Consider the following 25,332-nt stretch of genomic DNA (forward strand, 5'->3'; position numbering starts at 1 on the left):
TGGTTTCATTAGAAATTTATTTCTTTAAACATGGCCACTTTGAGATTAATGATACTACTTCAGGGAACATGAAAGAATAATAAACAGTTTTAGAAGGGAAACAATCAGGTAAGTCAGGATTTGCTTTTCAAACGGTAAAAGGCCAAGCTCCGAGAGGCAATAAATTTTGGCATACGAGGACTAGTATTTTCAAATCCAAAAGTTGGCTTAGTTTTACAGTGGAAGCTGACTGCAACCTTAGCTACCTTTCCACAACGCTGGACTCAGTCATAACTTAAATGTACAGGAGCATAATGTGAAAAGATTTTGTTTTATTAATTAAAAGTTAACAGCAACAGGCACATATTAAAATGAATATGGCAAAGCCTTTACAAATGGCTTTACGCTGAAGCTCTCTTCCAAAAATGGCTGTTGCAACAAACTGTAAACAGAATTAATAAACAGTCTTTTACAATAATAACAGGGAAATACAAATGAACTAAAAGAAAGCACCAGTTTCTCAAACTAGATTACAGTTGTGCTTACTGTACTTAAAACAATGTAAAACAAATTACAAAAATGGAATGTTTTAAGTTTAAAATTAGTCCTTTAATTTTGTCCTAAAAAACATTTTCTCCTTTTCCCATCAAAAACCCATCAGTGGGTAATGTTTCAGTAGAGGGAGGAATACGTAAACAATGCACTTTTTTTTATTATTTTTTTTTCAAATCAAAAACAAATTTGGTCACTTAGCTTTGTGCATAGTTTAAGGCATCTGTAGCAATTTGTTACAGTTTCCTCCCCAGTGTGGCTGTTCATGAAATTGTCACATTCTAAAAGAATAAATTAAAAAAAAAAAAGAAAAAGAAAAAATGTTGCCGTTCAAACCCTTCCCCGAGCCCTCCCGCCCTCCCCGTCCCACACGTACTCACACACCCACACATACACACACGCTGCAGCGAAAGGGGCATTTGTACCCTTGTTCTGAAGGACACGCTTCCCATCCCACTTTATTTCAGATTGGCAAATACCCTGAGCTGATTATGGTGTTTAGACATTCCACCTTTTTCTTGCATGTGCAGTTCAAGTGTACAAGAGTGAGAACAACATGCGATGTTCCCACTGCAGAATCGCAATGCAGTTCGGACGCTTCCCCCCCACCCCTTCCCTTCCCAGATTCAGAAGTGTTTTTTCGCTGTTAAAAAATTGCATTCCCATATAGCACTGGAGTAAAGCTTGGCTGTGCTCTATGATGAATGCTCAGTTCCCAGTGCACAAACAAAATTATGGCAAATGGGAGGCTTTTCTGGCATCCAAAGAAACAAGAGCTGCAGTCTCAAATTTGATCTTTTTCTTTTAAAAAAGCAAAAAACCCAAGTTAGTGGTTCCTTCACAGCCATGCGCAAAGGTTAAGTCTAGAACCGACAGTTTCAGAGTACATTTGTAAACATCAAGTCTTGCCAGAGGCAGCAGAGGATGGGCACTTCACATTTCCGTATTAAAACAGGGACTGAGTGGAAGGTATGCTTTGAACACATTTATGCAAGTCTTGCTAAATTCCAAGGGAGTGGAACAATCCATGTGAAGTCTTGGATTTGAAGACCGTATTCCAAATATCATGAGAAAACCCAAGCCATGGGGCACGGCGATGCTTTCGTCCCGTTGCTCCAAGGCTCAGTCGCTGCTGTGCTTTGCATATTCGAGGTTCCGAACGACAACCAGCTGAGGCGGGTGCATATTGCTCTATGTTCAGGTCTGGCGGCTTAAAAAATTCTGGGTCAAATGGTCTGTGTCAAAGGAAAACTTGGAAATAAATAATGCTGGCATCATTTTACCATTCTACCAAAACCTTGGGCTGGCATGTGTCTCCTTTAATCCAACCGTGCGGATACCGAGGGAAGAGGCAGTTTTGTCATGGAGATTGAGGTCAGGACAATCGAGGTTCCTGAGGTAAAATGTCTGAGTCCATTTCCTCAAAAGCGGGGTCAACGTCGTCACCGCTGCCCGACTGTTCCCTCTGCACTCCCTTCCAGCTCGCCTTGTTCAGTCCCAGGTGGCCAAGCATTGTCTGTGACAGCCTCGTGTTGGAAAACCGGGCCCATTCCCCAAACAGTGGTTCCACTAAGTAAGTCATAAAACCTTCAAAAAAAGCAAACAGAGGCAGATTAAATAAAAAAACAATACAGGGAAAAATACTCATACCAAATACTTTAAATAGCATTTAGTAGCAAATAATAAATATGTCAAACTACTATTCTTCAATGTGCATTTCAATATTCATTTAGATATTTTGGGAATCTTTACAAAAAAACCTCTCAAAATGTAAAAGATTTTACAAATCAGTCAGAAGAACAGCAATACACTGCATTACAAATTAACCTTCTTTCTTTCACAACAATGACAAAATGAAAACAAATACTGGACAGTATGGAGGGGGAGAGAAATCTAAACATCAGCAACTAAGTCACACAATTTAAAAAACCTGAAAGTCTAAAAGATTTTATAATTAATTACCCTTCAGTGTGTCTGAATTACACTACATGGGAAAAAAGAATATATTGTTTTCACAATAGTAGGGTGACTAAAAATACTTTAAAATACAAATTTTAGAAACTTTTTAAACAAGGCCACAAAACAACACATTGATGTACTTTGTGTGTATGCACATGTTCATTTATTTGTATGTCTATTTCCATCAAGCAAAAAGTCAATGGTAAGATAGCCAAAACTGAGTCTTTTAATTAAAAAAATATGACTTCCTAGCATTCTAAATTAAACAGTGCAGCTGATTGAACACATCAGTTTTTGTGTCAATCTAAAGCATTAATTCATACTGTGCTTGTGAAATTTGTTCTTTCCTTTTACTATGTTTTTAACTGACTCCTACTTCACCTCCATAATCAACTTTTATTAAAATTAACTATAAAAAGATATTTCACTATTTAAATCCAAGTCAGTTTAGCAAAAACTATTAATATAATGGCTACCCATCACATCTCTGCCCACCACCCTCCTTAAAGGCTGTATTTAAAAAGGGAATGCTGGCATTCCAAAAAGCTAAACCCAGCCTGCCCAGTTGTGACAAGCTCACTGCTAAAGGCAGCCAAGACCACATGGCAAGGGGAAGGGACCCTCCAGTTCCCAAAGCACCCTTCAGATGAGGAGAGTTCTGGGCAGCAGTGTGGAGAAGTCAGACAGCTGCCTCCCACATGGTACCTGCTCTGTGAGGAAACAGGGGGGCTCCAGGACTGCCAGGGCAGCACCGTTCATAAACAATTCAAGAGATGTTATGGAGCAAATTAAAATAAAATTGCTCTTTATAATAAAGTGCTGCCACTCAGAATATGTTCAGCCTCTAGGAAATGTATCCAAAGGGTGCTTTTTTTTTTTCAAATTGCATGCTGACAGAAATCTACTAAAATGAACTGAATTGCAGTTACCAATCTGGATGTTAGCAATAGTTTCTGTCTGTCGGTCACAAAGTGGACTCACGCCCAAGTGATATTTTTTTTCGATATCACCTGAAGAAACAAAAGTACAATGCAACTATTAAATCATCAAGTCCCAACCAAATCAAACACTAACAGAAGTGAACTTGAGTGTTGGTTAACGAGGATGCTACCCTGCAGTTGGTGGAATGCATTTATCTCTCTTCCCAAAAATCAGGCAGATCTGTCAGACTAACAATACTTACAACTACTGTATTTAAATACTTGGTATTTTTCATCAAATAGCAACTACAGAAACCCCATAGAATCACAATTTTCTTCAAGGATTACCATTCTCTTTCTTATAAAGCCTACACTGTCATAGAAATGACAACTTAATCAATCCCCCCTCAGCAATATGGAAGAGGATAGCTTAGCTTTCAGAAATTTCTCGCTAAAGGCAATTTGTGTTTCTGCTTCCCCATCACCTTTATCTAAGATTAAGTCTCACATGATTAGCACCAAATAAAGTAGTCTGTTCCCCATTTACCATATTCATGTGCAAATTAGCAGGTCTCAAGTCCACCAAACTAGCCTTAATTTTATTATAAAACAATTTAGTAACAATGGAGCAAATTCACTCCATTTGCCAATGAAAGGCTTTCTTAACTGCTTACATAAGTAGTGTAAACTGCACAGTAACTAAAACTCTCCCTGGCTCTTACCTGCTTACCAACAGGCCTCACAGCTGAAGCTTAAACATTGAAGACACATGATGAACATATCCCCTAATTTGCTGAAACCACTAGGGCAATTTTAATGTGGCCATAATTATTAATCTTGAAGCCCCTTTCAGCTGAAGGATGTATTGCACCAGCCATTCTAGGTTCAGATTCTAAGCAGATTCTCTGCTGAGTTTTAGTAACTCTGACCTTTTGCAGGAAACACAACCCATGAAAATAAAAGAATCCTATACTGTACACCTCTGTTAGTGCTAAATATAAATGGACTAGGGCTCACTAGATACATTATATACTGACAGATACTTCCACTCTTACTTGCCTTGATGGAAGAACTCCTCTGTTACTTTTTCACTCCACTGCTTGCTCAGCTCCCATGTCCGACAGGGGTTACAAATATCTGCACACTTCAAAGCCATCTAACAAGTTAACACACAGTGTTAGATCACCTTTCCTTCAACACAAGTGCCTGTGATTTCTTAACTCCTGATAGCAAATTATTTTAGGTTTTGTGAATAACAAACCTACCTACCATTTGTGCTCCGAAGTTATGTTCTGTAATATTTAAAAACACTCAGGGAATTGTGAGATCTCATGATCATCCCTGAGTAATATGGAAATTCAGTCAACTCAAAGTATTTCAGGACCACTATATTTAGTATACTCACTGGTACAGGAACCAAAAATAACTTCAGAAAAAGAAGCATCAAAGCAAGCAAGCAGTATTTTCCATTTCTGGCTCTCATGCTTGTATTTTTAGCAATAACTTGCACAAGACAGAACTCATCACTTTGTCCACCTTCTCTTATAGCCCACAATATGAACCTAGTAAGAAAATGCCTACAAACCCAAGAAGATTCTCCAGACTTGTTTTTAAAGTTTGCTAAAGCTCACTAGCACAACAGCAAACTGATTCACAACAGCAGTGCTTTCCTTCCCCAAAATATGTTCTGACAAAGCATTTCACAGTTCTGAGGCTGCAATGGAGTTGTAAGAAGAGCTAAACCTTGCCTTCAAGGAAACACCTTGCTTCAGAAGCTCTAAGTTATCAGAGTTACCAACACACACCACCACTTGGGAGAAGTGCTGGCTGTGGGAATTGTGGGAATTGAAGTGGAAGGAACAACCTCTTTGTAATGGAACAGAACAACCAAAAGACAGTTCTGCTCCATTTTGAAAGGAGGAGAAGGCCTGGCAGAAGCAGTTTTTAGTATTTTAAAGTAAATTAGTTTTTCCACTAAAATGTTGTTTTCAAAGATACGAGCAGCAAGATCACCTGTAAGATGAAGTGACGGTGGTTTGCGTTCTCCAGACATAGATCTCCTCTATCCAAATGGGACCGGAACATGGACAGGTACTGGTTTTGTTGACTGATGTCTGTGGCAAGAATGAGATCACCTATCTGGCTCTCCATCAGCTGCCTGAAATAAATGACACCAAACATTCAAAAGCATATCAATTAAGAACAACAGTCATCACTAGATCTACATGGTATTTTATTATATTTATTATTATAGAAATACAAGCTTTATAATAAGCACTTTCACTGAACTGTTTGTTTTCTTTTACTGAAAAATTCCTGCAACATTCACAGAAATATCAGAATATTTCATTGGCAGCTTTCAGAAAGACTAAAACAGTTTTTAAGCTTTCTTTCCTCCCCCTCCATTTTTTTCCCCTTAAAAATGCACGAACTGATTGTCTCAAAATTATTTCTTGTCAAGAGTAGGTGAAGATGGTCTATTTTAAACTACAGTTGTGGTGGCAGAATGAGAAAAGACTGCCAAGTTTAGTCTGAACAGGTGCTTGACTACATGAATACACTCCTTCAGTGTGCTTGCAATACATGCTATTTTCTGAGTATCACGTTGCACCATGAACTGCTCTACTCTACCAGCACAGTATCCAGGAATTCTTAAAATAGATCTCTATATTTTGTACTCAAAACTGCTGTGCAATAACTTATCTTGTTTTGCAGGACTGTCTTAGCTGACAGATTGCTTCTATCTGAAACTAATCTATGCTATGTGGTATAAACATACCTGTTTTCTAATGACATATGTGCAAATAAACCAGATTCTCTCAGCAACCCCACTGCCGATCTCCAGTGATGGTTCTCTAATACTGAGGTATTCTGTGAATTAAAAGGGAGTAACACACATCAGTCAATACATTTTTCTTAAACTGAAGAGCTACATACAATTTGGCTGTGTTTTGGGATTGGTGTTTTATTTTCTTATTTTTTTGTTTTTCCCAGAGGTTAAAACCCACAAATCATGAATGCTTACTTAATTTGCACAATTTTTTATCCCAGTGACATGGAAACAATGTCTGCATTCAATCCTACCACTAGCTAAATACATCACAATTTATACTCCTTTTCTATACTCCTGTCCAAACCTGGTTTTAATAAAACAACTGATTTTATCCTTACCTTATATAAAGTCGCTAAATAATGATTTGTTTTAATTAGGAAAGGTTGGTTAACGCCTGGGTGATCCAAATCATGTGTGGCAGCTGCTATTAAACTAAGCAGGATATCCCATGGAGTTAAAGACTTGGAAAGCTGCAAGGCAAACCCAACAAACGTTAGTAATGCAGTATGGCCTCAGAAAAAGTGCATGACTGTTGCATTTTTGGTTTTCAGTAATTAACAGCCAATAGAAATTTGAAGAAAATTCTTGAAGATGTAAAACTAACATTCCACTGACTTTTCACAGTATTTCCCCCCGCAAAAGCTACAAAATTTCAACGACGGTTTAAGTATTATTCTTTCTGAATGGCAAAGTCCACTCTTAAAAAATGCCAGCACACAAAATCCTTTGTGGCTGGTCATGAAGCACAATTCCTAACCAGACCCCATAAAAGCAGCAAATTCTTAAAATTAGCTCTCCCTCTCATTTACCAAGTCCATTCGTGTCTATTTTGCTTTAAATTTGTACTGAATTTTAAAAATCATGAAAACCTTTCCTCCTAAGAGGAAGAAACTAATGCTCTGGAAGACTTAGAACTATTTAGAATGTATTTCTACTCTTATGCAAAATTGTATTTCAAGGTCTACGAGGAACAGAACCAAAGGAGGAAAATCTGCCACAAATAAATATTTTCAATGAGCATGTCAATTAACTCAGCAGGCATCTACATGGACTTACTGTCACTGTTCACAGGTGTTCCTTCTTGTGGTTGAGAGGTCTGAAAGTTTAAACTCAGTAACAAAGTCTAGTTTGCACTAAAACAGAGAGGACAGTTCTGCCCACATAAAGGTGAACTGCAGCGAACACCCTGCAAGGACAGAAGTTTATGTTCCCTGTTGCTTTTGCCATCTATCACACCTCACATGTTTATTATGTACTTTAGTGCAACAGAGCTGTAGTTCAGTACACTGAACTATAGCTGTACATGTTACTAAAAATACCAAGTCTATTCTTGTATCTGAAGCTTTACAAAACTTCCATCACGAGTATTAAATAAAAAATGCTCAGAGCTTCCAAACTGAATGCCATAAAAAATCTCATCGTGTACCAGCTCTGATCAGCCTCACTGCACCAATTGGTCTGAGAGCAGGACTGAGAAACTGAGTGGGAGGAGTGGGCAAAGAGCCTCTAAAAAGGTTTTATGGAGCCAAATTTTACTTGTTTTTTACCTCAGAAGCTGAATAAAGAGCTATGCTATTCAAGGGAATACCAGAATGGTGATAATCTGCATCAAGGTAGATAACTTTTCATCTAGCTACAGAGCACTACAGCTTTCAATTTAATACAGGACAGGACTTTGCCTGAAAATGTCCAAGACATCACTTGAATCAGCCTAACAGCAGTCTTAAGTAGCAGAGGAAAAAACACTAAATTAGTTTAGCTCCTTAAGGTCTGTCACTCTACCCCTTCTGAAAAAGAAAGCCAAAGAGAACTCCCAGTATACTGCTATGAACTGCCTCTCATAGAAGCAAACTGTTCAGTAAGAGCAAAGCAAAGGCAATGATAATTTATGGAAGAAAAAAACCACCCCAGATGACAAGGACACAGGTTTATTGTTGCTAGCTCTGACTCAGGATGCAATTCTATAGAAATGTCTTGGGGCACAGCACTATATTAAACAGCTGCAACTTTAATTCCCTGCTCTAGTTCAACAGGAAGTCACACAAAAGACAATGTCAGCTCAGAGAGGGAGGGAAAAGGAAAAGCACACTAAGTGTGAATCCAGAGCCTCAGCAACAGGGAGGGCAAGGGAGAGTTCAAAAGTGTTTCATGTTAGTTACTTAGGTTTCTTTACTTTTGATAAAACCTGTATGTGAATATACACATACATATATGCATGTATACAGATCAATGACCTTACTGCTCTCTACAACTGCCTGAAAAGAGGTTGGAGCCAGGGGGGCTTTGGCTGCTTCTCCCAAGTAACCAGTGACAGCATAGGGGACACAGTATACAGCTGTGCCAGGGGAGGTTTAGGTTGGACATTAGGAACAATTTCTTCACTGAAAGGGTGACTAGACATTGGTATGGGCTGTCCATGGTGGTGGAGTCACCGTCCCTGGAGGTGTTTAAGTCAAAATGCTTATGTGGATGTGGCACTCAGTGCCATGGTCTAGTGGACAAGGTGGTGTTTTGTCACAGGTTGGACTCTTATCTCAGAAGTCTTTTCCAACCTAAATAATTCTGTGATACGTGCACACAATCTATTTATATGCACATACACACAAACACACAATTCTGTGTGTATGAATGATGTGAAAGAGAATGCTGCCTTACCTTGGGCTCTTTTAAGTAACAGTGCATGGCCTGAGTCACATCAGCAGCATGAACTGCATTATGATAAGGATTTTGACTGTGATAATCTTCTTGAACCATAACTGCAGGAAAAAAAACAAATATCCAAATTTAAATAAAATTGTAATTTTTTTCAAGGACCATTTTATATGCCCCTATTAGGCAGAGAAATATGCAGTATCACAAGTTACATACAATAAAAGCATCAGAGTCAATAAATTGTCAGCTAAACCACGATGCAGCTGTAAGATTTTTATGCAAAGAAACAGTGTTTGCTAAAGAAAATCAACTAGATGTAAAGTCACCTCAGAGCAAAAATTAAACAACTTGAAATCAATATATAATCTGAGATACTCTGACTTTGAGAACTTCCCAGTGAGGCTGGCCTTGACAATCTGTCTGAAAGGTGAGGCAACGTTGAACACAAAATGAAAATTATGCTATTTATCAAACCATTAGGATGACTTCATATCATGAGCTAAATTTTAGAGGAATTAAGCACAGCTTTCCCATCATATGAAGTGTTTTTCTCTCCCATTCAGGAAAGTGGTCATGGAAAACCACTTCTATATGTATTCTAGGCATTTTCTCATATTTGGTACTCAGGCAAATGTAAGCCCATATGCAATTTAGAAAAGAATCTCATTTAGATGATGGTCTGACTAACTACGCCTAGATTTCATATTCCCTATTTAACTTCTTTGCTTTCCTCCTCTTTTCTCCTGACTGTCCTGGAACGTTGCAGGCAAGCAGAATTCTTTGAAGGGCATCAACATTAGCTCAAGTACAGGGAATGAAAAAACTATGTTAAAAAGGATTGAGGAGAGAAGCACAGCAATCAAATTATATTCTGAAGTCTTGCCCACTACCTCTAAAGTCTTGAGGTTTGCTTGGAAGAATTAATGTGTAGTTCTTCCAAGCAAACCTCAGAAGAACATTTTCCTGTCTGACTACGGTCTGTCAGTCCCACCAAACAAACATGCCCACAACCTTCTTTTCTACTCAATTTACAAGGCCAAAGGATCCATGTAATTATGAATGTAATGTTACAGCATTACTGACATGGTATTTGTGAAAGCTGAGGTTCATGGAAAGTCAAAATACTGTTGCCACCATGTCATCTCAATAGTGCTCAAAGATAGGTGACAGCTCATATGAAAAATAATGAAAATCAATATAAATGTCTTTGGGCTTTATTAACCTGCAGTAGAACTCTCTCCCACCTATTCCTCACATCAAGTGTATGAATGCATATATCCCTGGCTTTCTTTTTAATTTTTTTATGGCTTCATAGGCTGATCCAGCTACCTGAACTTTACAATTTTCCTAACTTACTTATTTTATTCAAGCAGACCTATCTGCTTTAGGTCAACATTTTGACCACAGTTTGCTAGTATCAGAACAGCACCACAACTCTCTTTTCAGGAAAGTAGTACTTTGCATTTTTTCTCCCCTGGTTCAGGTCTGGAATTAGAATCTGTAAAGACACAGTAAGAAGATGCAGATCTCCAAGCAGACAATGGAAATCACTGAAAGACTGTGTGTGTATGTGTTTATGTGTGCATATATATATACAAGTATACACAAAAAAAAGTTAAGATCTGATAGGGGGCTAAAATAAAGATTTTTCTACTTAAAAATATTCCAGTAGATTCTCACATAATATGAATTTTGTGCAGCCCTGGACCATTTGAGCTGTCCTAGTCTTCTGGAATTTGATCTTCAGATTGCTATGGCTTAGCGTATAAGAGGTAGCAAAAGAAAAGAATGAATTGTGTTCATGTTAAGAAGCTGTATTTGGAAGAAAGTCTATTGTAAAATCAAAGAACCTAAGACAGAGCTTTTTACTGATATTAAGTAGAAGGCATTACCAGAAAGGGAAAGCTGCTGAATTTCAAATTTAGAAATAAATTTTGCCTTCTTTAAAGTCTAATCTCATTTTAGTGGATTATGACTTTGAGTAGCCATATCTAGTTAGAACTCTTATCTTCTGATAACCAGTTAACTAAGCCAGTCATTTCTAACTGATCTTTCAAGTATTATCATTTGCATAATGTCAACTAACCAGATGAGAAAAACAAACCCCATTCAGTTAGAACTCGAGAAGCCTAAAACCAGATTTCTGTGATCATTTTCCTCCATTCCAAGATACCAGTCATTAAGGTCAGCTGATTAACATTCCTGAAACTGGAGAAAATTTAGTCTACTTTAAAACAACATGAAATGCAAAACAGAACTGATTTTTTTTTAACTGAAAGAGAACTAAATTGTGACACCAAAAACATTCTCTTATTTGAAAGGAGAGAAAAGACTTCCAAATGTGATTTCTCTCCTGTTAAGTGACAAACTTTGGAACCACAGAATTGTTTTCTCTGAAACTCTGAAAAACTGCTGAAAGGGACCAGAAACTTGTTTCTCCCAGTCAGTTAAAAAAATCATCCCACTTCACAAAACTAAAGTAGTGTCACAGAAGAACCAAAGGAAGGAGGTCTCATACCAGCACCTGTCTATGTACTGGGATGCAGACAGTTCTGTCCAGTGAATGTACCACCTGGTTTGAATATACTACACTGCATTTACAATTACTTTCAAATAAGCATTCCAGTGACACAGGCCCAGACGTTAATTTAAACTTGTCCTGTCCTCTGTCTAGGGAAAAACTATGTCCACAGCGCAATGCGTACTTGTAGGAGAATTTGAGCAAGACAGAGGCAACACCAAATTGGCACCAGAAAGTATTTCTGACATACTCCATACAGTTAGGAAACTGTGTAATTGGAAAAAGTGAAGATCAATACAGAACTAAAAATCAGAACAAAGAAAGGAGCTGTCTGGCCTTTCCCAATACAAATGTCACACATTCCTGATTGTTCAACAGATACTAAATAGATTTAATAAACAGAATACAGCATCAGCTATGAAACTATTAAACTTCTTAATACTTATTTGGATTTAACACAGAAAATTCTATACTTATACAAACTTTGAGAGATCATCACAATTAATATAATTTAAATCACTGCACAATGTAGACTGCATCAGTACCCTCCAACCATTATTGCTAAACTACAACCAGGACTTCAGTTAAGGTATAAAAATGCAGATAAACAGCAATATTCATCAAAACAAAAAGCTATATTTACCCAAAAATCTACGAAGTTTCATCGTATCTAATTGGAAGTGTTCAATTAGTCCATGTAGATTAAACAGATGAAAGGTTAAGCTGACTAGACTGTTTCCTAAAAATAAGATGAAAATACTAATTCATTGGAAGCCATGAAATCAGTGACTCTTCCATTAGAAATGCATTATTTCAAACCAATTGATACAAAAATTATACAAGCGAACTTCGCTACACCAAGTCATGATATTCTACACCAATTCATAAATATTTAAATCTTACTACATGACAAGTTTCCATTAGCTGTCTCTATTAACCAGTGACTTGGCTTAATTCTAATTCAATCACCAACTGTCCAATAGCAACTGATAAGAAAATTTTACTGAACATTAAAAAACCCATTTCAACATGCAAATACATAATTATATTTCACTTTATAATTATATTTATGCAACATATCACAAACACATATACAATACACAAATGTAATCAGGCAAGGAGAAAAGCTAGACAACACTACTGATCAGAGGACATTGCAAATATGCTTGCTCTCTCTCATTTTCACATATACTTTGCTGGACTTCTTATCTCACCTGAAACTCTACAAAAAATGTATACTCTTACAAGCTTATATGTTGTCTTCTCATAGCTTTATTATAATCTTTTTCAATGGTAAAATAAGTAAAACTGTAAGAGACACAATCCACAATGTTTACTTTTTAATAGCTTGTCCATTACTTGCTCTGCAAACCATGTCATGTCTGAGAATCTTCATTTAGCATTACAAAATGTAGCATAGACAGAAACTGAGGTACAAGATGACAAAGATTTCTTCTAAATCAACCTTGTTACTAGGCTAGAATTGATGTATTCTCATGTCACATCCTCACAATGAAATAAATACACAATTCTTGGAACAACATTTACTGGGGAAATTCCTCCATAGAGGTCCATCCAGGGCAGCTCATCCAGCAGAGTTCTATATACAGCATTCTGCCCTTACAAACTTTCAAGAACAAGGCTGCCTGATCAAAATGTCCTCCTAAAATGTTTTAATTAGGATGCAAAATGGATGGTGGTATCATAAAGCTTCCACAATAGAAGCTCTTCTGGTAGTACTTTAAATGTATTTTAAAAAAGCATATCTAAAAGGTAGGGAGGGCTCTTATGAGAAGGATGACTTCAGATTTCTCCCATTTGATAAACTAATCCAAAAGAAGCTATGCTTACATGTTAACCTGTACACATAGCTTTTTTTATTCAGTTACGTAAAGTTTATCATTATCTATATAAGCATTATATTTTTACAAGTCCTTGCTATTTTCATTTTTTTCTATGCATCTTCTGTATTAAATATAACTGTGATGTTACTATTTTTACACTTCGTTAAGCAAGCATCCCTTCAATGAAACAGAAGAGAAAAAGATCTTTTGGTGCCACATTATCCTCTTCAACTTAATTTCTTGTTCTTGCAACTTTAATTGCAACTTTGCTACCTATGCCACATGACTGGTGCAAAATCTGCAAGAGCTGCCCTCCATTCTCTTCCCTCACTGGCACTAATGTCACTGTGATATTGGACTTGCCCATCTCCTCCTTCCATTCTGTTCAAAACCCAGCTGCCATTGCTGAGATTGTAACACAAAACTTTACCCTACCCGCAGCAGCAGCAGCCCTCCCTCCTCCTTCCCAGCACGTTTACAGATCTCTTTTCTGCCCACAAATGAACAATACTTAGGGTTTGGGGTTTTTTAACCAACTATTCCTGTAGCTCCTACTGCTATTTGTAATGGGCGCACAAAAGTCACCACAAAATGTTCCCTTCCTTTTTGCTATGTTGTGCAAGCTATGTGAACAACAGCTTCCCTCTGCTCAACTCCCACTGCTCCAGGTATTTTATGTCAATTATAATGGATTAACACCAACATGCCTCTTACAGCACTATAAAGTAATAGAACTATTTTATCTAACACTACATTTATCAGAAAAATACTTGGTCAATATAAATGACCTTTTGGACAGAAACATAAAAATTACCAGCTCTCCATAACTGAAAAAAAAGAAGTCAAAGATCATAAAATTATTTGTTAATTTGTATCAAATTACTACTTTAAATTACTAAGAGAGAACAGCAACTTCTAAAGTACATCAAGGGCCTCTTCTAAAAATCAATTATTAGTACCAGTACTGACAGTATCATTATTTTAATGGAGTGACCAGGCAAACTAGGACTCAGATTAAAAACTATTAAATCAAAAAGTACTACCTAATTGGAATTTGCACTTTTAGTAAGCAAACAATCACAAATAACACTACAACATAAGTGCCATAGTTAAGTTATGCTAGAAGATAAAGCACAAATGAAATACCAAAAGTAAACTCACCATTTGTCAGTCTATCAAAAAGAAAAATATCAAAATTCCAATTTCCAACCTTCTCCAGCATACACTGAAAAGAAACACACAAGCTGTCATTTTTTAATCAGTATATGTCTATCTTCCTGTAGCTCGGAGGAATATTTAAGATTTCAGAGACAGATAAAGTCTTTAGAATTTCTACATAAAAAATAGTAGCAAAAGAATAATTAAATTTGTCTGATAACTGAACAAGATCACACATTTACAAATAAAAAGACTAGAGGGAAAAAACCAAACAATAAGTGCCTTGACAGAACTGGTTGGAGATACTCCTTTCAACCTTTAGGCAGTTTCTCAAAAGACAATTAAGAACAATTAGGTTCAAATCAGAAATAGTATGGCAGAATGACTCCATTCAGACTAGCAAATTTATCTCTGTGTAGTCATTTACCTTTTCCTTTTTTTACCTGCGTATAGAACAGTATCTGCATGATTCACTAGATATTTGAGCCACTGTAGAAGCATTTTAATTTAAGAACCTGGCTTTTGACTTTTCACCCCACTGAACTAGCATATCTTTATCACAGCTGTTCCACACAAACTGCTCTTCCTGCAACAGCAATGAACAGAACAGCAAACAGTACAAGAGGCCTCACCAGAGTTGAGCAGTCCCAGTCTTTGCCGCCCTTACTTGTAACAGAAATACCTGTCCAGCACTTTTTACAATGGATTCCTGCTTTCTCCTATTCTCATTAGATTGGTAGAGCTGTTTTGTGACCTAATTATTCGTTCTAGTTTTTCCTCTACCAGCTACTTAAACTCTGCTATCAGAAGAAACAAAAGCATTAACAGTATATTTTTATGATTAAATTACGTATACATTTTTCAGATCCATTCTCCAGGTTCTCCAATATTTTTGTACACCACAGCCTGATGATATTCAGCATGGATACATCCATTGTATTATAAGTATATTCTTTTTCTGTGTCAGATGACAAAAAAGCACTAGATGCAGTGACACAGCCTTTGGGATATTGAATAACCTGAATAACCTTTGCCTACTCAATCCCCTTCAGCACTTTTCATCCTCTGTTGCAAATACAGCAGCCTTTCATCCAGGTAGCTGCTCCCGTAGCACCAACTCTCTTCCCAGTATCTGCTTTCCCTGCTTCAGTGCTGAACAAGTGTATTACAGCTATCACTTTTCTCTTCTAGAAGAACTGCCTACCAAAGAAAGTCAGTTTGACATAAGCATATCTTGAGAAATCCATTTCCTGCACTTCATTGAATTCAGTTAGTCGCTCTTCCAGTTGTTCACTAGTGAAGTTAGACTAAAAATCAAAGGGAACAGTTGTCTAAATTGCTCCATTACATTTCTTAAATACAAATACATTTTCTGCTCTTCATTTTTTTCTTCACTTATTCAAGGGCATCCTTAATTCATCAGTTATTAAAAAAACCCAAAACAATAAAAAAAAAAAAAAACAACAACAACAAGAACGACAAAAACACTAGCCACATAAAAATCACACAAGCAAACTTGTGGGCAGTAGAGGAGTTTGCTACAGACCAAGAAATTTTATCTAGATTTCATTACAATATATACATGTGTATATATAAACACACAAAAATACATGCATACATAAAGAAATATGCTTAAAATTGATGTTTGGTTGCACTTTTAGTATGTGATACAGCTATATGTGATAGAGCAAGCATTTAGAAAAACATACTTTAAAAAATAAGAATCAAGCAACCAACCTTTGCTTGTCCATTATAATCATCGTCTAAAATGTTTGAAGAATTTGGAACAGTGATACCACGGAAAAAACGGGAAGATCTCAGGTATCGCTGGAAACTAAGCAACCTTCTCACATTTCTTGCAGACACAGAGACCTCAATTTCAGAATTTGCTACAAAAAACAAGAAAATAAATACTCTCTCTAAAAAACTTTTATCAAAAAGACAAGTGCTCAGGGAAGTTTGGTGTAAAGATTACGCAATTTTTTTGAGTATCACACATTTCAGCACAAATACAGGTATTTTTATTAATACTACATACAGAGCCATGGATTAGGAAAAAAATATGTTCTGTATAAGCATCCTGTGAAGAAAAACAAATACTTAAATCATCGCTGCAACTCATCGTTTTAAGGAACTCTGTTATTGAAAGGACAAAAATATTATGGATATTGTTTAAAAATACACACAATACTGCAAACAAATTATTTTTGGAAAATTGGTGCCATGGATACACATCCAATCCATGTCCCTAACAAATCACCTAAGATGACGTGTACAGCAGCAAGAGAGTATCAGAAACTGAGTGTTGATACAGGAGATACAAGTAGGCTTTGAGCAAGTATAAAATACTTTTACACAGTTTAGAGCTCAGAAAATTTCATAACTCTACTATGCTGAAGTTTTAAACACACTCAAGTAATTTTGGTGCTTTTGCAAATATCTACACTCTTCTGCCAAGCAATTATGACATTTATGTTCACAGCATATCTAATTCTGTTTCCCAGTATGGTGAAAACACAACCAGAAAATTATTTCAGCCTCTTTTCAAAGATTAATCCAAATATTTTGCTTTACTTTTATTAGGTTAACTGATTTACACAAACGACTGATACTAGTTTATGTCCAGTTCTATTTGATATGCCTGAAGTGTTTAAGAAACCCCAGTATCAAACTACACAGAGCCACAGTTCCTTTGTGGCAAGCCAGATAGTCTCATTTTGAAGTACCTTAGGCTAAACTCGGCATTTACTTTCTTTTCAACAGTGCCCCCCAATAGCCGTTTTATATAACCAACAGGAAGCCAATAATCTTATATTGATATTCACTCAACCTGCCTGAAATGACTCATGTTAAAGAATAAAATTATAAAAAGAGGTATTAAGTAAGGAAGTCAATGCTAACATGCTTTTTCAAAAATGCAGAACATCAAAAAACACATTATCACAACTCCGTAGCACAGACCTCTTGTCCTTCCAAAAACAAGACATATTAGAAGTTGGTGAAGTAAGGAGTTACAAGTTTTATTCTTAAAGTCAATCTAAAATGTCCACAGGAAGGTGTGGCCTTATTGACAATCTGAACTAAAAGCCTTAGTGATCCCTAGTGACAGCAGCTTAATTCTACATAACATAAATCTTCATCCATTTAAATTCTTCTCCCTGCAGAAGTTCCAATTTACTTTCTGTTCTATGCTAGTTCATTAATATATAAATGTTAAATTAATATATTAATTCCCAAAATACACTAATAAAACATCTCTAAATAGAGCTGAGAGTGGCATGATCATAGAGTATCTGATCAAACACAGCACCATTCCCTATCAATCATCTGTGTTAACAGAGATTAAACTGACACAACTGAATGTTCTTTCAGATGTGCCTGAAATACTTCATCAAGACACTGAAGTTCAGGGCTAACACAGACATTTCGACATGCAGTATCCTTCTTCCAAATATCATTCTCAAGGCCAAGGGCTCTTCCTCTGAAGACACTGGTACCTATAATATATCCCAGGGTTTTTTTATTAAGTAAACAGATGTACTACATATGATAAAGGTAGCTTATAAAGCAACATTCATGTGTACAGCAGGAAAATAAATAGATTCTGTCATGCTACATTACTCTACCAATATTTCTAAGCACATTCGTGACCATGAGGTTACAGTCTGAGCACTACCAGCCTGCATAACAGAGAAGCAGGGAGCAATACAGCTGCTGCTGCTAATGCAGTAGTAGTGTATGCTACAGGTAAGAAGTTTCTCTCCCTCACTCTTGATCCAATTCCTTCAGAGCAAAATTCAAAACAGAAATTATTGGGTTAAAAATAAAATAATACAAAATGGTTATATTTGGGTTATAAAATTATCTAACATATCCACGAGGTCACACACAAAAGCCAGAAACTTCACTAAATCTCAATAAAAAACATATTTAAAGCAGGAAATATGAGCGCTTTTCTGGAAGCATAGATAATTTTATTGTTCTCAAGTGGTCTTCTACAGATCTACAGTTAACAAAAACTTGTTTTTGTTGTCATGCTACGAATTAAGTCTCACCGTCACAAGTGCCACCTGTTAATCTTGGAGGGAATAGTACACTGTAGGTACTACAAGAAACACAGCAGCTTCTGGCAGCAAAGTACACAACAGAACACAGAAATGCAATAATTTGGCAGTACAGGCCCATGCTCCACCTATACTTGTATTCGAAGTCATTTAGGAGGGGTTGCACATCTTCTTGCTTCAGGATTTTTTTCTGATGATGATAGAGGTACAGAGGCAAATGAGTTACTTAGTGCTCTGTGAAGCTGAACCATCATTCTCTTCACAATATGCTATTGACACTTATTCATATTACAAATATGTTTAAACTCCCTAAATTATCACCACTTTGCATAGCTCATAAACCACTACTACTTAACCCTAGTTTTTCTCCCCCTTGTTAAAATAAAAAAAGCAAAGCCTACATTATTCCAGCTTTCCTAGCAGCAATGCTGCTTATTACAGAATCACAGCACTGGAGAGGTAGGAAAATACCACATGAGCTTCATCTGGTCAAACCCCTCTGCTCAAGCCAAGTCACCTAAACCACACTGCCCAGAACCATCTCCCAGTGGCTTCCATCTCCAAGGATGTAGACTCCACAACCTCTCTGGTTGTGTCAACACTTAGTCACCCACTCTCACAGTGAAAAAGTGCTTCCTGATGTGCATCAGTTTGTGCCTATTGCCTCTGGTCCTCACACTGGGCAACACTGAAAAGAGCCTGGCTCTGTCTCCTTTGCACTTTCCCTTCAGGTATTTGCATACATTGAGAAGTTTCCCCTTGAGCCTTCTCTGTAAGCTGAACAGTTCCAGCTTTCTCAGCCTTTTCTCATCAGCTCTTTAATCTTCCTCACCCTTTGCTGGACTCTCTCTGGTATGTCCATGTCTCTCTCTTACTGGGGAGCCCAGATTGTGACTCCAGGTGAGGCCTCTCCAGTGCTGCGTATAGGAGAGGTATCATCCCCCTCAACCTGCTGGCAGCATTCCTCCTAATGCAGCCCAGGATACCACTTGTTTCTCTGCAGAAAAAGAGAATGGCTGGCTCATGTTTAACTTGGTGCCCACCAGGAGCCCAGTTCCTTTTCTGCCAAGTTGCTTTCCAGAGGGTTGCACCCTGCTTGTGGTGAGGCCTGGGGCTGCTCCTCCCCATGGGCTGGGCTTTGAACTTCCCTTTGAGCTATTAGTTATTGCACATGGACAGCCCAAGCTAGGCAATAACACCTTGACTAAATAAATGTCTTTATCCTTTAGATCTGAAATTATCAGAGTAACTTCCAAATTAGAAAAGAGATTTTGAGACTTGCCATCCCTCTGCAGCTCCAGAGCACCTGATTTGTGGGACTACACCAACCCAAAAACTAAATTTCTCTTCAACAGTCAAACATTTAGCCCAGGACAATGCAGAATAAGCAAGTCAGATGCAGACGTTTGACAGGTTATTAATTTAAAGGGGAGGCTGAAACAGAAAATAGCTGGCTTTCAAGGAAGGGGGTGAGGGGAAGATATGTTCTCCAACTGCAGGAACACTGATAGCTACTGTGCCTGCCTTTTCCTTTCCCTCACAGATAAATTATTATTAAGGATACAAAAACCAAGTGCTTTGTGGTTTTGGCAGATCAGCTAAGACCAGTTAATGGAAAAGACTGGTAAAATGAATGATACAGTTGTGCAATGGAAACTTGGCATTTCTCTCCTGGCACGTTCATTCCCTTTAGATGCATGATTAATATGAGAATGACAACCTCCCCTCTTCTATCACGAGTCATGAAAAGAGATGCTAATTTCAGAGACTCTACCAAACCAAGGTTCAGTAATGTATAGATCATGGAAAGAAGACAGTGAAGAATTAAGTGCACTGCATTTGCTCATGAACAAGCATGCTGCAAAAACATCTCCCAGCCCAAACACCTTTCCTTTCATTTGGAGCCTTCAGTGTGCTAAATACCCTTCTAATATCCAAAATTGACTATTCGCTCACAAGGACAATTTAAGGACAAATTAGAACAATAAAATAAATTTGACATTTACAGCCTTATGAACTGAAAGAGAATGAAAGCAAAGTTGGGATGATGGGCAATTTAAGAAGGACACTACAGCACTAAGAAGTGCTTTTGATGCAAGGAACCAGAAGGCAAACTGTAGGCATTGGTGCCTACTCAACAGCAGCTGTCCTGTGACATTCTTCTTGCCATTCCTTTGTAAATTAGAGTTATCACCCAAAGTATCACTCACAGGTTTTGGGGCTTTTTGTTTCTTTGATTAAAATGGTTATATTCTTGTTTCTAAGCATCTTAAGTGAGATGCTGGTATAATAAATTCCTTTCTCTAAAATAAAGAAAAATAAGTATTTCTGGTTATTAAGTTATTTTGCTAATGTGATGCATATATAGCAATAAAATAACACAAGTCGCCTTCATGCAACAGATTTCATCTGTATTCTGAGACACTAATTTTAATCTCTTCCCACTCCCAATCTTTTAACTTCATGAAAACCTAAAATAAAATGTTTTAGCACATTTCACAGGGGTATTAAATATTTATTTTTCTCATGCCAATATAAAAAAAACCAAAGTAAAGACAAGTGACAATCACTTAAAAGATCACAATATACTGATGGTTTTAGTCTCAAAATTATTCTCTCTTTTGTATATTAAGGACAGTCCACAAAAGGAAGAATGATAATTATGATTTGGTTTAATTATTAATGGAATCTTAAATCCTAGCAATATACTTTAATTTTCTTATAACACAGACTTACACCCACTGACAGCAATCTGGTTAAAACAAGACTATCCAGCTATAAGAACTCTACCTCCATTTCTTCCTTGTCACAGCCTAAAAGGCAGATAGAAAACTATTACAAAAAGCACTGAGTTTTGCTACACACCAATAGAAAGAGCATAATTGAGGATCTTGGGTATCACTGCCACCAAAAATAAATTAAGGAAAAAAGTATATGAGTATTTGATCCTTCCTATGTTTGAGTGTAAAAATGAACTTTGAGGTGAGCACAGGCCCACCAGAGGAGGCTTTCCCCCAAAAGTATGAAGCAATTATCTTTTTTTAACTGAAGTGATCTCTCACAAATTTTCCGTATTGACCCAACTGCACATTGAATAGTTTTACATAGCAGATACCATCATTAAACCTGACACATCACCTGAAATTTTCCACTACCAAATATTTGTTGGAAAGAAATATTCCATTTTACATGACAATTAAAACCATCTAAGAATGCATCTTTCTAAAGATCCATCATTCCAGGCTATAAATAATTTTCAATTTATGAATAATTTGGAAATACGATCTAGCATTTCACACCACTAGAGGGACCTATAAGCATTCATATCCACATCTATTCCCATCAAACCATTAAGAAATGTACTATATCAGATCCATGAATGTTTGTGGGTTTTTTTTAAATTAAGTCCTGCTATTTAACTCTCCTGTATCTTTACAACTAATGGTTTGAATTTTAAAATATTTTTATGACATTCAGCATTCAAGTATTATATAAAACTATTACTTCATTTGGAAGATTTAATTTTAGTAAGGATTTTAAAGTTACATAAAAAGACTAATTCAGACTATTGGGGTCTAAATTACCTCATTATACTTCCTGTCTTTCTTAGAACCAATTAGAAGCCATATTTAGCATCATTGTAAGGCACTACACTTCTTCTGCTGAAAAAAATACTAAGCCATACTGTTTTGGTTTTAATGTACAATATATAACTACATACACATTCATCAATTTTTTTTTCCAAATATTTTCCATTATTTTCCAAATAATAATGACTGCTGGAAAATATGCTGTAGGTTAAGGATTAATGAAATAAACACGGCTTTGCAAGTGTCTTCTTAGCGGAATCAGAAAAAAAAAATTAAGTTTCAAGAAAGTCTAGCAGTACCACAACTCTCTTAAAATCTCAAGTGCTTTCCATCAGATGCTCCCTGACAGAGGGGAAGTGCTGGGCATCACCTCCACCAAAGATAACTTTTCCTGAAGGATCTTACAGAGCAAAAGGATCTCACTGCCTTAGCAAAGCACACAGCCACAGAACCATAGAATAATTTAGGTGGGAAGAGACAGAAGAGACTTCTGAACATCCTCTAGTCCAATCCTCTGCTCGAAGCAGAGCTAATTTGAGGGAATTTGCTCAAAGTGAAGGGATTAGACCACTTCAGTATGAAATAAGTGCCAATTCTCCAGTGGCACTGTAAGTCATTGCACAGTAGTAGAAGTGTTTAAAAAATTATGAAAAAGGTATCTACAGGACTTTACTAATGTATCACTTTTGAATTTTGGCTCATCTTAGAATTTCTGTAAATACCTCAGGAAAGATACAAAATTAAGTGAATTAAACACTGCCATTTCTGTGCTTGAATGAGTAACATTTTGCAATAATCTCAGGACTAGGAAACTGCATACAAGGCAGTCTTTCTATACCAGTTTACTGAATCATAAGCCCAGCAATCCTGCAGCTGTGTTTTTGGGGATTTTTTAACCCTAATCCACTCATTGAGCACGGCAAATCAGCAATTCACAACAGCATACTGTGAACTAAGAAACCTCATTGAAGCTAAATATTTAGAGGAATATCATCAGAACACAAATATACAAAATATATACAAACACAGCTTTTTACAAAATAGGTTATGCCATGTTAATCAACATACTGATCCTCCTAAAGAACATGACATATAATGGTTTCAAACTCTTTTCCCAAAAGGATAATATATTTCAGATCGTTGCCAAATCATTTTCTTGCTGTCTTCCCAGAAAAACCCACCTCTCATCGCTGTCCTAGAAATCTTCAGTTCTACAATAAATGAATGACAGAACTCTCAACTCATTTTTTTTTGTCTATTTTTCATCACCAAAAATAAATGAAGAATTGAAAAGTAACCCATCATGGTTAACAGAAAATGAATTTCCTCTACCAGTCTATATGATGGCCAATACAGAAAGTCAAGCTGGGAGCAGAGATGAAAAGAAAATTAACTCTCACATATTTTCTACCAAATTGTCCAGTACACACAAAAAAAAAAGCCTTTCCAAATAAGGTACTTGGAGAAAGAACACATTATAGAGGTTTAAAAGAAATGAGAAAAAAAAAAAAAAATAGAACGTATCTTTGTCTTCTTCTATGGTCCAACTTAAGCCAGCAATGAAATACAGAGTGGCCTGTGCAAGACTCCAGAGTACACATACTGTTCTACAGTAGCTTGGAAAGAAGAAACTGTAAATAAAACAAACATCTAGAATAACACAAGAAAAAAAACAAATCTGCTCTATATTCTCAATTAGAACTTTTTATCCCCAAATTGTCCTTAACCAAGCTCACTTCAAGCTCACTCTTCATTTAGCCAATACAACCGTATTTGGAGCATTTTCTGTGATTTCCCCTGGTGTAACTGCATTATCCAAACTAAATCAAAGTAAAAATTTCTTTCACATTGTGGAACACAACTTATTTGAACAATCTGGTCTGTGAATAATTAGAAGACAAATTCAGAACTGCATCATTCACAGAAAGGCAGCTTTTGAAGTAATCTCTCAAGTACAAGCTTTTTACTCCTCAGTGATGGTATTTTCAAAAGAAAACAAATACTTCAAGCTATGATCACATCTTCCTGCATTACTTTACTCATGTGAAACTCACCCTTCTTCACAGTAGACTGCTGAACGAGACAGACAATTACTGTTAAACATAAACAAATTGGTAATCCCTCTATTTTCTTGAAAGAAAAAAGGGCAGTGAAATTGATCTGGACTCTGCTTAGTTTATCTCAATCTCTAGATGGTATCACCAAAAGCATCCTTAGCTGATGCTACACAAGGATTTTTCCAAATTGTTTCAGGCAATCAATTTGGATTTGCACTCTTGTCTCTTCTTTGAATTCTGGCTTCTCAGCCCAGGGAAGTCTAAATTCATTGTTCAAGGTAAACATTTTCAAATGGTTCATGAGCTAAGAACCAGGAAGTTAAAAACATCCTTGAAATGGCACTTGCTGACATTTTTGCCAGATCTCAGAACAGCTTATAATATGTTCCACAAATGGTAATTTCCAAGTAAACAGTCTGAAAGTTGTATAATAAAGGTAAACTCTGAAATTTCATCATGTATTTGCACTTCCAAAGAAGAGAATTAGATTTATCCATCACCTATAAAAATATCTCTTCCTTTCTTTCCATTTCTCCCTAAAAAGGCTCCATACACAGCTAAGGAGAAAAATCATATAAGTCTCAATGCAGTCTTATACTGTACCATTACACTGTATGCAAGCAACTGTTTTCTTCAAAATTGAGCATTTCTGAATGTTACCAAACACATACTGATTAATTCATAAACCTCTTCTTCTTTCTAAGCTATTTTAACTCACAGATGTGACAGATTTGGTTATCTATAACACACAAAACAGAGTCCCGTGTGTTGGCAACATCATCATCTCCCCATCGAAGCATGCTCAGATGAGACTGGCACGAGAGAAGTCTAAAAACCCTTTTGACAAGATCTTACTTATTCTAGGCCAGGCACAACAGGAGAAACAAGAAGAAAATAATGTTTCTTCTCTGCAAAACCAAAGTATTTATTTTTTTATCTGGTTCCTCCAGACTATATCCAACAACCCTTTCCTAAAAGGAAGCTTAAAAGCATTAATTTCAGCTGTATCTGCATATGACATTTCTCAATATTTTTTCTATTATCTTAATTATTAATTTGATCTTTATTCATTTTGGCTTCACTTCCTCACTATAACATACTGTACATATCACTGTGCACACTCACTGTTTGGGGTTTTTTTTCATAAGAAGCAGAGAGTGACTAGGGCATATTATATATGCCTTTGTTTGTGCATGCTAGGAA

At 36.6% G+C, this 25,332-nt stretch overlaps 1 protein-coding gene across 6 annotated transcripts in view; it reads right to left on the bottom strand.

The window, feature by feature from the left end:
- The window catches only part of PDE7A (phosphodiesterase 7A), a 76,484-nt gene continuing 51,152 nt past the window's right edge, over positions 1-25,332 (bottom strand). For 3 of the 6 annotated variants that reach the window (XM_064387674.1, XM_064387658.1, XM_064387648.1), the window contains 10 exons: positions 16,156-16,307; positions 14,422-14,485; positions 12,060-12,155; positions 8,899-8,999; positions 6,582-6,713; positions 6,190-6,281; positions 5,424-5,568; positions 4,470-4,566; positions 3,420-3,500; positions 1-2,118 (listed from right to left, as the gene is read on the bottom strand). In XM_064387674.1, the coding sequence (XP_064243744.1) occupies positions 1,907-2,118; positions 3,420-3,500; positions 4,470-4,566; positions 5,424-5,568; positions 6,190-6,281; positions 6,582-6,713; positions 8,899-8,999; positions 12,060-12,155; positions 14,422-14,485; positions 16,156-16,307 (1,172 nt within the window). In that variant the 3' untranslated portion in view covers positions 1-1,906. The remainder of the gene's footprint in view (positions 2,119-3,419; positions 3,501-4,469; positions 4,567-5,423; positions 5,569-6,189; positions 6,282-6,581; positions 6,714-8,898; positions 9,000-12,059; positions 12,156-14,421; positions 14,486-16,155; positions 16,308-25,332) is intronic. The other 3 variants (XM_064387691.1, XM_064387683.1, XM_064387664.1) reach the window with 2 other exon arrangements.

This window comes from Passer domesticus, chromosome 1 (assembly GCF_036417665.1).
Source record: "Passer domesticus isolate bPasDom1 chromosome 1, bPasDom1.hap1, whole genome shotgun sequence".
In the NCBI taxonomy this organism is placed as follows: Eukaryota; Metazoa; Chordata; class Aves; order Passeriformes; family Passeridae; genus Passer; species Passer domesticus.